At 38.9% G+C, this 14890-nt stretch overlaps 1 protein-coding gene across 1 annotated transcript in view; it reads right to left on the bottom strand.

The window, feature by feature from the left end:
* Window positions 1-407: 407 nt before the first annotated feature.
* Window positions 408-14890, bottom strand: part of TAF1B (TATA box binding protein (TBP)-associated factor, RNA polymerase I, B, 63kDa) — a 124134-nt gene continuing 109651 nt past the window's right edge. The window contains exons 14-15 of the mRNA XM_006863988.1: window positions 14224-14446; window positions 408-708 (exon numbers count right to left, since the gene is read on the bottom strand). Coding sequence (XP_006864050.1) covers window positions 504-708; window positions 14224-14446 — 428 coding nt within the window. The 3' untranslated portion in view covers window positions 408-503. The remainder of the gene's footprint in view (window positions 709-14223; window positions 14447-14890) is intronic.

The following is a 14890-nucleotide window of genomic DNA, read 5'->3' as shown; positions in this document are numbered from 1 at the left end:
CCATTAACAGTATCTTTCGAAGAGCAAATCTTTCTCAAGAATAAACAAATAACTAAACAGCCCCTATACCTATTAAGGTAATTGTATTTATATTGAGAAACCTTCCCACTACAGATTTGGGTGTGCTTCATTATAAAACAGTCAAATAGTAACACCAACTCTACATAAACCCTCCATAAAAATTCTATATTTCTAGAAAATAAAAATAATGTATATAACTTGTTTTAATTTATTCAAAGAACATTAATATTTTTAAAAATAACTGAAAAGTTCAACTGTTTTCCATTATATATCTTTATAAGCATAGTTAATACAAATATATGTATCAAATATACATACATACATACATACACATATATATACCCAGATGCACATATATGGTACCATGTATGTGTGTAATAAAATCCTATTTTTCACAATTCTCTAGAATGTTACATTCCAGTTTGACACATTATTGTCACTATTAAATGACTGCTGCACCAAAGTTTCTATTTCATTTTTTCTCAACATCTTCTTACTTTCTTGGATCTTGAAGATTTAATTTTTGTTTTACTATATTTTTTTTTAAAAAGTCTCTTTTCAATTAAGCTCACTTCTTCATGGAGAAAGGATGTCTTTATTCTTAGCAGGAAGGAGAAAAGATTCAGAATAAACTGATAACTCAGAGAATAATTTGATTCTTCATAGGTTGTCATATGTTTACAATAGCTAGAAGGAAAAGAAAAAGGGCTAAATTATCTTTAAGTGGCAGTTTGGAAAATATACACATATACACTTTGAACACTTCCATGCTTAACAAATACATATGGTTAGGCTTAACACAGTACTCTGAGGTAGAAGGAAATCTGGAGTAATTTGTTAAAAAGTTTTAATTTTAGAAAGGAAACACTTTTTCTAGCATTTTCTGTGGCTACCATACAAGAGACACAGGGAGTGCTAGGAGGCAGGCCTCTCTACTCCTTATCCAGAGTTGCTTTCTTTCTAGATGAGCCAGCACGTCTTTTTGCAATGGTCAAGGCAAACAAAAACACACACATACAGGGATTCTGGACATATTTTTAAAACAAACAAAATAAAACAAATAATCCCCCATCCTACTCAAATTAAAACACTAGACTTTATAATTAGGCTTACACTCTTATCTGTTTACAAAACAATTTTATTTATTTTAAAGTGGTGGAGCCTAAATCTGATCAAAGCTCTATTTTTATAAGGATCTAGGCAATACAGAGGGAGAGGAACGTATGATATGATAATATAAGGTAGTAATCAGCAAAACACATACTATGGGAAATTGGACAGGGCAAATAACCTAGTTCACTCAACAAGTAAATGGCAAAAGATAAAACGCAACCTAAAGAAAAGAGGAACTTATGGATTAACACACACTCGCGGCATTTTCATACAATAAGCACATGACTGCAAACTACAAGATTCATGGTTCAAGTCTACCAGCCACTCCTCAGGAGAAAAGATAAGGTTTTCTACTCCCGCAAAGATTTAAAATGCCTCAGAAACCCTATACAGAGTCAGTTGGAACTGACTCAATGGCAGTTGACAACAAGAAGGGATTTATCAATCACTTGTAATATATGAGCCTTATTTGTATTCTAAGTCAAACACATTTTAAAAATTGCTTGATAAATGGAAAGCATAAATACTGGTTGCACATTTGATGATATTTAAGGAGCTCTGGTAGCATAGTGGTTACAAGTTGTGCTGCTAACCTCCAAGGTCAGCAGTTCAAAACTACCAACTGTTCAGCAGGAGAAAGATGAGGCTTTCTGCTCCTGTAAAGATTTACAGTCTCAGAAACCCTATGCAGGGTTGCTATGAGTTGGAACACAGCCACCACGGCACACAGTCACCACCACCATGAAATCACTACTAATTTTTTAGGTCAAATTAATGGTATTATGTGGTGCTGTAGGATAGGCACTAGCTGGCAAGGTCAGTGGTTCAAATCCACCAGGTGCTCCTTGGAAATCCTATATAGGGTCATTCAAGTTAAATCAACTTGAAGGCACTTAACAACAACAACAATAGCTCGACTTCAAAAATATTTACGAGTTGTTAGGATTGAATTGTGTCCCCCCATATATGTGTTGTAATTCCTACTATACCTGTGATTTTCTTTGTTATGTTAGTGAGGCAGGATTAGTAAACAGTGCGTGTTCAGTCAGTCTCTTTGAGATATAAAAGGGCAGACTAAGCAAGTAGTAAGTAAGCAGAAAGCAAGCAGAGATGGGGGAAGATAGATGCCACCCCAAAAGAGGTCTCCAAGGAAAAAGAAACAAGCTGCAAAGAGACAAGGACCTTCCCTCAGAGCCAGCAGAAATAGACAGACTTCCCTTAGAGTCCAGACCCTGAATTTGGATTTCCATGCCTTCTACACTGTGAGAGGAGTCCTGGTGTGGCGCTGTGGGTTAATGCACTGGACTGCAAAGTCAGTTTGAACTGTAAGGTCGGTGGTTCAAGCTCACCAGCTGCTTTTCAGAAATCCCATACAGGGTCGCTATGGGTTGGAATCAACTCGACAGCACTTCACAACAACAAACAGTAAGAAAATACATGTCTGCTAAAGCCACCCATTTGTAGTATTTCTCTTACAACTAGATGACTAAGACACAGATGAAACAATGTGATGGATAGGATTTGATTCCAAATCATTTGAGAGTAGTGGGGTGAGGGAATGAATTAGGGTGCAGGTAAAGCAAGTTTGGCCATCTTGATGATAACTATTGAAGCACTGGGTTCATTACACTATTCTTTTTATTTTTCAATAACTTGAAATTTCCACAACAGAAAGTTAAAAAAAAATTTAAAGCAAGCAAATAATATATAAATTTTAAGACAGTATGATTTATATAATCTATATGCCTTGTAAACCCTGTACAGGGTTGCTATGAGTTAGAACCGGCACCACGGCACATAACAACAACAACAGTATGGCTCTAAATTCCCGAAAGTACACTATTTATATCACAAAGCTCTGCTGCCCATCTGTAACATAGGAAAAAATAATAGCATCTGTCTTTAACTTTTTAGTTTATTGAAAGTTAAGAATTTAATATTTCATGTAAAAATGTATGAAGCTTAAAGATAAAACAGGGTTCTTTCTGGAGGACATTACACTGAGTGAAATGAATCAATCAATCACAAAGGACAAATATTATATGAGGCCACTGCTATAAAAAAAAAGACAAAATTTTCTTGCTAAATGAAATATTCTATGATGGTTACCAGGGTGGGTGGTGGTGGGTGAGAAGGAATTATTCAAGGGTTAGAGGGTAGACACATGTTTACAAGAGTGATGGAGCCAGCAACATACAAAAAGAGGTAAGATGGTAGAGGTTAGATGAAGGTAGCAGGAGACACCGGAAGGAGTGTAAGAATTAAGGGAAATGGAGGTAAATACTGGTAACTGATGGTGGTGGGGGGGGACTGCAATCATTATAATAAAACAAAGTAGATGAGTTGTTGAATGTAAACCTTCATTTAACTCACAATAAAAAGTTAACAAACAAACAAACAGGGTTCTTTAGGGTAGTCCTACAAGGAACATGGCCCCTAACATGGTTTTCATTTGTTTCTTTTTTCCCCTTAAAGTGTATGTGTGGAGTCCTGGTGTGGCACCATAGGTTAAGCACTGGACTGCTAACTGCAAGTTTGGCAGTTCAAAACCACCAGCCACCTCTCAGAAACCCCATATAGGGTTGCTATGAGATGGAACCAACTCAATGACACTTAACAACAACATAATAAAGTTGAAAGGATTACGTATTTTACGCATTTAACTCAATACTTGGTACAAAGAACTCATACATACTGCTAAAAAAAAATGTTTGTTTGGTTTTTTTTTTTTTTTGGTGTGTTTTCACTTAAAATCTTAATGCTATTCTAAAAATATAAAGTCAATACTATTTCCTACTATGTTCACTCGTAAGAAATTCAAAAGTGACTGGTTTAATTGACAACAAATATAAGTCACTTACAGAAAGTTTCCCAAATAGGAGACGGCTTCAAAAAGTGTGGAAAAACTGAATGAACAGATATGGAATTTTTCCATGAACTTTCTGAAGCCTTCACACATGCAGCCTCTTGCTTTATTTTTCTAATTTTTTCCCTTTCTGCTATATTAACAGAGTTTCTTTCAGACTAATTTCAAGTGAACATGTATCATAAAGAGGATAAAATTATGGTTCCTCTTACCCAGAGGAAGCTATTTTCACAGTGGAAAGATAAAAAAGTCAAGAAAAGGGCATGGCAGACACTGCTCAACAGTGATAGTACATAACATATCTGAGTATTGCTTTTTACTATAGTTTTTTAAATGTTATTAAAAAAATAAATTTAAATCAAACTTTTAAGATGCCCCTTCTGGAATAGAATTTGGAAAAGCATTTCCCTATCTCTCCCTTTGGAAGGAAAGCTGAATTCTTTGTCACATGCAGCATGGTTAGGGATACATACTTTATCAGCCACTACCTATATAAGCAGTTTGTGTGACCTAGCTAATTGTTAGTAACTAGCCTATCCATAGTGGGAACCTTTGGAAGTCAGACAACTAAGTCTGAAAAATCCCAAAACCCATAAGGGAAGAGTAAATAGGCTCTAGGTGAGAGGCTTAAGGCTCATTAAGAAAAGTATATAAGCTTTGTTGTTGTTGTTAAGTGTCTCGGAGTCAGTTCTGACCCACAGCGACCCTGTATAGGGTTTCTGAGGAGTGACTGGTAAGTTTGAACTGCTGATCTTGCAGTTTAAACGGCTTTGCAGTCTGGTGCATTAACCCACAGTGCCACACCAGGACTCCATATAAGCTTTAGTGACTAGATTTTAGTGACTAAACATATTTACTATGTCTCTTCTAGCCACAGTCTTTGTAACTTCCAACAAATTACTTTTTCCTAATGGAAGAAATGATGATAGGATCATATAATTCAATTGTGAGTTACTATTAATAGTGTTAATTGTAATTGTAATACTTTGGAATGCTAAATTACAAGTCGGGCTGCCAACCTCAAGGTCAGCAGTTCAAAACTACCAAAGCGGAGAAAGATGAGGCGTTCTGCTCCCGTAAAGATTTATAGCCTCAGAAACCCTGTACAGGGTCACTATGAGTTGGAACCGACTCCATGGCACATAACAACAACAATAACAATGAAACCCTATATATAGGGTTGCTATGAACTGGAACCAACTTATCAGCACTTAGCAACAACAAATGTGGGTATTGGTCAATTTTGCCATATTGCTGAGTATAAAAAGAGGCATCTCAGAAGTAGTAGCGGGGGATGTCAAGAAAAAGAGCTAGAAGTGGAATGAGTCATTTGGACCCCAAGATCCGTATACATTGAGCATCCTTGACACAGGGGACAGAGCTATGACACCAAAGGAGTGGCAGAGGAGAGGCAGCAGCAGAAGCAAGGGTCAGAGCATGAGACAGAGCATTGGGTTCCCTCGCCTACAGAGCAAGTAAAGCTTAATGCCTTTGGGCAGGAGGTTCGTTTGCAGGGTGGGATGTCTACAGGCACTTTATAGGAGCTCTGGTAGCGTAGTGGTTACGAATCGGGCTGCGAACCTTAAGGTCAGTGGTTCGAAACTACCAGCCGCTCCGCGGGAGAAAGATGAGGCTTTCTACTCCCGTAAAGATTTACACCCTCGGAAACCCTGTACAGGGTCGCTATGGGTCGGACCCGACTCGATGGCACTTAACAACAACAACAACAACAACAACAAGTGTTTGCTGATCCATAGAGTGAAAGCTGAGTGTCTTCAACTGAGGCTTACAGTGCAGTGGACTGCCCTCTGGGCTTTTACTGGCAGTCCTAAAAGAGTTTAATAATAATGCTTGAGCAGAACACAGACCAGACCAGGGCCAAGAGCTAGAGAGAGGCCTGCTTGCAGGTAGAGCAGAGAATAAGCTATCCTGACCAAAAAAATGGATCGTGAACACTTCCCTAATAAACCCTAAATTGTGACTACTGTCTGTGGGTTGTGTGTGGCCATTGAAATGCATTATTGACTACAGCAAAGTTGTTAAGAGTGCTGTGGGAGGGACTGCTGCTGTCAAAACTGGTAAGATGGTTGGGAAGGTGGTGGCATGTCTGGATCTTGTCTCACAGGGATCAACCTGGATCTGATGTGGACTTTGATTCCTCGTCCCCCAGTGAAGTAAGAGAAGGTCAGATGCTTCCTTTTAGCCCTTTTGTACACTTTGTGACATTTTTGTTAGCTGAAGCGATGATTTAACATAGGTAAATCTGACATAATCTTGGCACACAAAACCATGGTTTTATCAAAACTTCATTTATATGTGGTAGCTTAGTTCTCTTATAAAAATAAGGATCATAAAATGACAAACCAATCCCATTGCTATTGAACTGATTCTGACTCATAGGGATCCTGTAGCACAGAGTAGAAGAGCCCCGTAGGATTTCCAAGGCTGTGATCTTCACAGAAGCAGATGGCCACAGTCTTCTCCTTCAGAGCAACTGGTGAGTCTGGTCACCAACCTTTCAGTTAGCAGCTGAACACTTCAGTATTATACCTGCGGGGCTCCTAATAAGGATCATTCTGCTAAGTGGTGAGTCCATTTCAACTCATAGAGACCCTGTATAGGGTTCCCAAGGAGCAGCTGGTGGGTTTGAACCACTTACCTTGAGGTTCAAACTCACCAGCCACTCTTTGGAAACCCTATACAGGGTCACTATGAGTCGGGACCAACTCAGTGGCACCAACAGAATCACACCAGGACTCCAATAATGATCATGTTGTTTTTGTTAAGAGTTGACAACTCAGTTCTAACTCACAGTGACCTTGTATAGGGTTTCCAAGGATCAGCTGGTGGGTTTGAACTGTCGACTTTTGAAATGCAGTGTCTATCCTACAGCATGACACCAGGACTCCAATAATCATGTTGTTGTCAAGTGCCATCAAGTCGGTTCTGACTCATAGTGACCCTGTACAGGGTTTCCAAGGAGCAGCTCGGGTAGCGTAGTGGTAACGAATTGGGCTGCTAACCTCAGGGTCAGCAGTTCAAAACTACCAGTTGTTCCACGGGAGAATGATGAGGCTTTCTGCTCCCGTAAAGATTTACAGCTTTGGAAACCCTGTATAGGGTCACTATGAGTCAGAACCTACTCCACAGCACATAACAACAACAACAACAAGGAGCAGCTGGTGGGTTTGAACTGCTGACCTTGTGGCTTGCAGTCCAGTGCTGATCCTACAGTGCCACAACAGGAGTCCAATAATGTTCATTTTTGCTGTTGTTGTTAAGTGCCATCAAGTCTGTTCCAACCCACAGTTTCCGAGGAGCAGCTGGTGAGCTTGAACTGCCGATCTTGCAGTTCAAACCGACTTTGCAGTTCAGTGCATTAATCTGCAGTGCCCTACCAGGAGCCCAGTGATGTTCATAGTGATAATTTAATGAGTATTTACTATTTGGCAGATACAAAGTATCATTAAATTCTTACAAGAACTCTTTGGGAAGGCACTGTTTCCCATCAATTAATTCAACAAATACTTGGTAAGCGCCTACTATAAGCTGTAGAGCCTCTTCAAGACTCTGAGATCTAACATTAAATAAAACAGAGTCCCTACATTCAAGATGCTTATGTTCTAGTGTGTAGAGGCAGACAAATATGCAGAATTTGCTCTTATTAATAAGTATATAATATATTCAACAGTGATAAGATCTATACATTAAAATAAAATCGTCAGGGGGACAGAAAGTGACAGGGCGTGTGTCGAGGAGGGTTGGTGCTATTTAGACAGGATGGCTAAGGAAGACCTTTCTGAGAAAGTGAAATCTGAGGAAAACCTGAAAGAAGTGAGCCCATGTAGACTTATGGGAGCTGGAGAGGAGGGTAACATTCCAGGCAAAAGACACAACGTGTGACTGGCCTGGGCTAGGACTGTGTTTGGCAAGTTTAAAGAAGAGCTAGGAGACCAGTGTGAACAGAGACAGTAAGCAGATACAACATGAGGTCAGAGAATTAGAGAGAGACAGATGAAAAAGGGGCTTATAGGCACCATTTTTTTTATTGCTGCTAAGTGCTATGAAGTCAGTTCTGACTCACAGCGACCCTGTATAGGATTTCAGAGGAGTGGCTGCTGAATTTGAACTGCCAACTGTGGTTCAAACCAACTTTGTGGTTGAGTGTTTATCTACAGTGCCACACCAGGAGTCCTATAGGCACCATGTTGTTGTTAAGTGCCATTGAGTCAGTTCCAACCCACAGTGACCCTGTCTAGGGTTTCTGAGGAGCAGCTGGTGAGCTTGAACTGCTGACTTTGCAGTTCAAATGGCTTTGCAGTCTGGCGCATTAACCCACAGCACCACACCAGGACTCCATAGGCACCATAGGGCCTTTGAATTTTATTCTGAATGATATGGGAGTCACTAGAGGTTGTGAGCAGAGCATAAGATCATTATTATCCCTGCTTTTACAATTGGGTGCTGTAGAGATGGCAAATAACTTGCCCACAATTGGCAAATAACAGAGTTTGGAGATGAACAGCCTGATTATATAGCAAGTCCTCTTATGTAGTATGCAAATTTCCCCTGTAGACAATTTTGGTGCCATTTGGGGGAAGTGATTAGTCTAAATATTTAAAGCCCACACACAAATCTAAAAATATGAAGTCCACAGGTAAATTACTTAGAATGACAGAGAGGGAAGAATATAAGTAGAATCTTTTTTTACGTCAAATATAAAGCAACTGAATGTTTAGTGACTTAAAGTAATACCAGTTTATTCAATGGCTTTTCTACTATTATTATATACAATTGAACTAAAAGTTAAAATAGGTGAGGAAGGAATTTTATGGCATAGTCTCAACCTTAGATTTCTACCCCCAACATGTGAAAAAATTCAAATATACAGTAAAGTTTAAAGCATTTTATCTGTCCATGTAGTTTTTAATCCATGTACTTAACTAGAGCGATTGCTGTTGTTAGGTGCTGTCAAGTCGACTCCTACTCATAGCAACCCTATGTACAACAGAATGAAACAATGCGCAGTCCTGCACCCCCCCCGCTATCCCCCCATACACACACAATCACTGCTAGGTCTGAGCCCATTGTTGCAGCCATGTGTCAAAAGACATGGGGGAAACATACATACTCTCATAACAGATATCTTCTCTATATCTAGGCTTAGAAAAAACAAAACAATAATAATTAAAAAATGGCTGCAACTTCCCTCTGATAGGGAACTGCCAGTGGTTCAAGCCAGAGCCAGATGAGGATGTCATTGCCGATGTCAGATGGATCTTAGATGTGTATTTGTGCTTTACTGACTACACAAAAACTTTTGACTATGTGGAGCATGACAAGCTACGAACAACACTGTGGTGAATGAGTATTCTGGAACACTTAATTATATTCATGAGGAACTTGTACACAGACCAAGAGGCAGTCATTTGAACAGAACAAGGGAACACTGAATGGTTTAAAATCATGAAAGGTGAGCACCATGCTTATTCAATCTGTATGATGAGCAAATAATTTGAGAAGCTGAATTATATGAAGAACAACATGGCATCAGTACTGGAGGAAGACTTATTAATCATTGGCAACATGCCGATGATACAACCTTGCTTGCTGAAAGTGAAGGAGACTTAAAATACATACTGATGAAGACCAAAGAACCCAGCCTTCAGTATGAGTTGCACCTCAATGTAAAGAAAACAAAATTCTTACCATACCACTGAACCAATAAATAATATCATGATAGAGAAATGACTGGAGTTTTCAAAGACTTCATTTTGCTTGGATCCAACATCAACACTCATGGAAGAAGTCAAGAAATCAAACACTGTATTGCATTAGGTGAATCTGCTGCACAAGACCTCTTTAAAATGTTCAAGAGCAGTTTGAGGACTAAGGTGGGCCTGACTGAAGGCATGGTACTTTCAATAGCCTCATATAGTTGGAGAGCTTGGTGAGTTCAAACCGCTGACCTTTGGTTTTGCAATCCAGTGCTTATCCTACAGAGCCACCCACTCCACTCACTATATGAAGGAGAATCAAAAACTTCAAGGAAAAATGGAATTAAAACATAATTTCTCTAAGAATTTTTTGAAGTTCCCTCATATAATTAAAACAGGTGTCATAACCATGGTCAACTGGCATAACATTGTCCACAAAGACAATGGTCTACATTCTACTTTGGTGAGTAGTGTCTGGGATGTTAAAAGCTCTGAAGTGCAGTTACTGGTCTCTCCATATGTAAAAGAAAGAGTGATGAGAATTGAAGAGGCTTGAAATCAAGTAGTCCAATGGACTAATGGAAATTGTGGACATCATTCTCCACGACTCTTGTGACCAGAACCAGGCAGTGCCCGGCTACCACTACCAACTGCTCTAAATGGGATCACATTAAAGGGTCCCAGATAAAAGTGGGAGAAAATGTGGAACAAATCTCAAAATGATTAAAAACAAAGATCAGGTTTACTGTTAAGAAAGGGAAGAACCTAAGACTATGGTCCTCGATCACATCTTCAGTTCTGGAAAAAAACTCACACTCGTGGTCCACTTTTCAGTCAAGCTATAGATAGGTATATAGAGGGGACAACAGCACTACTAAGGTATGCTCATCATGAAATGGTCAAACATTAAAAACCAAAAGGGTAACATTTTCCTAAGGACAAATCTGAGAAGGGATGAAAAGGTACGCAGAATGCAAAAAGGAACCACAGAGAGTAAGTGACCTAATTGTTGTTGCATGGAAGGGACTACAATCATTGAGATGAAACAAAGTGTTTTATTTGTTAAATGTAAATCTGATATTCTTGTCTTCAAACTTTCACTCAATTCACAATAAAATGTTAAAATAAAATAAATGAAACAGTTGTCATCAGCAATAGTATTTTTCTGATGTAATTTTAAATCAGTGTGAAAAGAAGTAAAGGTTCTTTGTAGAAATGGCTGATACTAAGATGAGACAGGAAGATATAAAGATGAGCCTGGAATCTCTTACTGTGCTGTAAAGAAGAGCTCAAAAAACAAATAATAATAAATAAATAAGGGGCATGTCAAAAGGACACAGGGACCAGATTGAAGGGACTCTTAACTGGTCAAATATGGGACAACTAGAAAATCACATTTAAAAAGAACATTAATGAATTGCAGTCCATGAATAAAATAGCAACTCTGAGTCCACAATGATAATAAATGATCAATAAATCAAAAAGTGAGGTAAGAGGTAGGGATCTTTCTTATAGTAAGCTGTCAACTGACACATGTTGATACATTTTATAACCATGGTAGTCAAGACTAGTTCAAGTAAGAATCATCAATGTCTATTAAATCAAGAGGGGTTGGTGGCTGATGTTTAATAAGGAGCTGGATATATTTGCCTGGTCAGAATTCTCTCCACAAGGCATAGTCTGAATGGGTAAAAGAGGGAAACAATGTTAAAATGCTTCACTGTCTTATGAATATTGGTTCCCTTGCCTATTACTGTAAAATAGACACTTGAGTGGGATGTTGTTGTTGTTGTTAAGTGCCATCGAGTCGGATCCGACCCATAGCAACCCTGTACAGGGTTTCCAAGGCTGTAAATCTTTACGGGAGCAGAAAGCCTTATCTTTCTCCTGCGGAGAGGCTGGTAGTTTAGAACTGCGATGTTAAGGTTTGCAGCCCGATTCGTAACCACTACGCTACAGGAATATTGGGAAATATGTTTACAGAAAGCTTGTAAGTCCGTCTTCAGCCTATAACTAATTGGAATACCTAAAAGGGGTTCAAGAACTTGCCCAGTGAATTAGGCCTCTTGCAGAACCTTTGTAGTGTATAGGACCTTAGGTGGAATCCTGATATTCAGAATCTTCGGAGGTAGGAAGATTCTTGCCACTTGAAAGGACATGCAGACCAGCCTGGAGCAGCTAGAGACACAGAAGATACTTCTTTAAAGAAAGACCAGCAGGAAAAATCCCAAACAAAAATGGCAGTCTGATTGGCTACTACAAGAACAAGCAAGTTGTTCAATGGTGAGCCATCAAGGCAAGTAATCAAGTCCCTTCAGGACAAATCTCCCTCCAAGACTGAAACTCAAAGGGAACACATGAGCAGGGATGTAAGCTGCTGGTGACCATGTTGGGCTACTGGTGAGTGGAAGAGGGGGAAAGGCAGCAAGGAAGACATGGGCTGAGTTTGACCACGTTCCATAGACTCCCGTTAGCCTGGAGATGAGAGAAGAGGAAGGGCTGGTTGGTACAAAGTATGCTGAGATCTGAGTACTCCTGAGCCCATGAACAGGGGCATAGCCATGGAGGGCTAGAACTAAGAGAGAAGCATCCAGCTCATATGAAGTGAGGGGAGACACAAGAATGCCCAAACTTGCAGGCAGTACCCATTTGACCTAGCTTTGATGGATGGATGATTAGAACTCGACTTGGGGAAGATAAAAAAAATTTGATAAAGGAAACAAGTATAAATTTGATGAACTTGATCATTCTTAGGGATGTAGTAGCTCAAAATATCAACTGAGAGGTAAGGAGTCTTCACATCAAGGATCAATCATATCCCATCTGTTTACAGGATTGATAGGGATGTGCAACTTAGACATTGGCTACCTAAAATTGGGAGTTGGGGCACCTATAAAAACACAAAGTGATTAATTGGCTTACAAATTTTCGAGAGAGAGTTTAGTTTCAGAGTGTGCCGGGGAAGGTTGAGTACCCACTGAATAGTTTTCATCTTGTCTAGAAGGGTCTGGTTAAAGGGGATGGGATAAGATTCTTATGATTCAATAGTGAGTAATTATTATGACTAATTGCAATTGTCACAACTGTAAGGTAGAAGTTTAGTAACATAAAAGAGAGAGTAGTTAATCTTACATTCCAGGAACAGAGGACCCTAGGACCATTAAGGGAGAAGTACAGGCAGAATATGGAACTATATCCAGAGAAGCAGCAATACCAGCGATGGAGTCAGAGATGATGACATGAGAGACAAAGCAGCTGAGGACTCCAGACTCATGGAAAGAGAAAGGCAGTGTGCTGATGGCCAGGTTGTTTAAATAATTATATATTCCTGAGTATTTTTGTGTATATCCAATAAAATAAAATTAAATTAAATTAAAACCAGAGGGAATAGAAGCAAATACTGTTGAATGATGATGCACGGAGGGGATTGTAATCATTGCAATGAAAGGAAATAAGATAGGATGAGTGCAAAACCGATATTCTCTGATGTAGATGATCACACAATTCACAATGGAAACTTAAAAACAAACAAACAACTAAATCTCTTCACAGATTTCATATTAGTTGCAAAGGGAAAAGAAACACCAACCACCTTTACCAAATGATCAACATTAACATCTGAAGGGTAGATAAGACATCATGTGTCTCCAAATGCAATAGCCTTACAAGGATACATCGTTTATTCTGTTTTGTTGTTAAGTACCACGGAGTCGGTTCCGACTCATAGTGACCCTACACAGGGTTTCTGAGGCTGCGAATTTTTACAGGAGCAGAAAGCCTCATCTTTCTCCTGTGGAACAGCTGGTAGTTTATAACTGCCGACCTTGAGGTTAGCAGCCCGATTTGTTACCACTACACTACCAGAGTCGCTAGAGAGGCATAAACTGAATCTAAACAAGGAAACATCACACAAACCCAATTAAATGTAATACCTATCTGGGATTTGGTCCTGTACTGGAAAAAAACAAACAAAAAAAAAGGGCTATAAAGGACGTTATTATTGACAAAACTGGATTATGCACTACAGATTAGAAAAAAAGAACATATCAATATTAAATTTCCAGAATTTCTTAACTGTATTGTGATTACTTAGGAGAATATCTGTACTTTTAGGTAATGCATGAGGAAATCTTCAGAGGTAAAGGGACTTGAAGCAACTACTCAGAAAAATAAATTATATTAAAAATTACAGCTCTTCTGATCAGTATTCATTTCCATCTCTTTTGCTTTGGCTGTTTCATTGCAGGTTAATTAAGCTAGGAAGAACAGGTTTGTGATAATTGTGCTACTGATTTTTACCTGTCTTCCTAAAATTTTCACACAAGACTCAATTTCTAATGTACATCGTCTAGATAACTCCGCCATCTTCTAATTCTAACAAATAACCTGTCTGACAGCTATTATAACCAACTATTTTAAATTATATGACTTTTTTTAATTAGAAAAGAACCAAACTGGGATTTTCACCAAGCATTAAGTCTTTTGATTACTAAGAACATCATGTACCTTTTGCAGAATTTCTGTGTACTAAGCCAGTACAGTGAATTCTTGGTTGTCAGTGCCTGGCCTTTTTTCTTCAGGATTCCCTGGAGGCTATGCCCATGGAAACAAGTTTTATTGGTGTCTTCCTCAGTCCAGTTGAACTGAAAACTTGAAGGGCTTTTATTTTCAACAGTTGGTGCTGAATCAACCAGTGTGCTAAACTGCTTTTGTAGACTCACGACCATTTCTGGAAATGGAGAAAAAAATAAAACCTAATGCTAAGTCACAAAGTATGACAGAGACTTATTTCAAACTAAATATGGCAAATTAAAGCCTATTTCTTTGCTTACTCACTGCTAAAAACAAACACTTGTTATTTACTATATTCCAGCAATATAATTCTCTATTAGTCACAATCTCCATCCTCAAAGAGCTTGGAGTCTAGTGTGGGAAAGACAAACTAGTAATTATAATGAAGAGTGACAGCATGTAAAAAACTCTTGTTGAGTGGTTTGTAGTCCAGTGCTGATCCTAAAGCACCACAGAAGTTCATGTAAAGAATGCTGCTGTTGAGAAAAACAAGATGGCGGATCGAGTGGATGTGCATTAAAGGAGCTCCGCCAGCAACAACACAAAATAACTGACCAAGCAGGCTCAGGGGCTGGTCCCAAAACTCTGAACCACATACAAA

The sequence above is a fragment of the Chrysochloris asiatica genome, unplaced genomic scaffold, assembly GCF_000296735.1.
Source record: "Chrysochloris asiatica unplaced genomic scaffold, ChrAsi1.0 scaffold00058, whole genome shotgun sequence".
Lineage (NCBI taxonomy): Eukaryota > Metazoa > Chordata > Mammalia > Afrosoricida > Chrysochloridae > Chrysochloris > Chrysochloris asiatica.
This window is presented reverse-complemented; position numbering and strand designations above follow the sequence as displayed.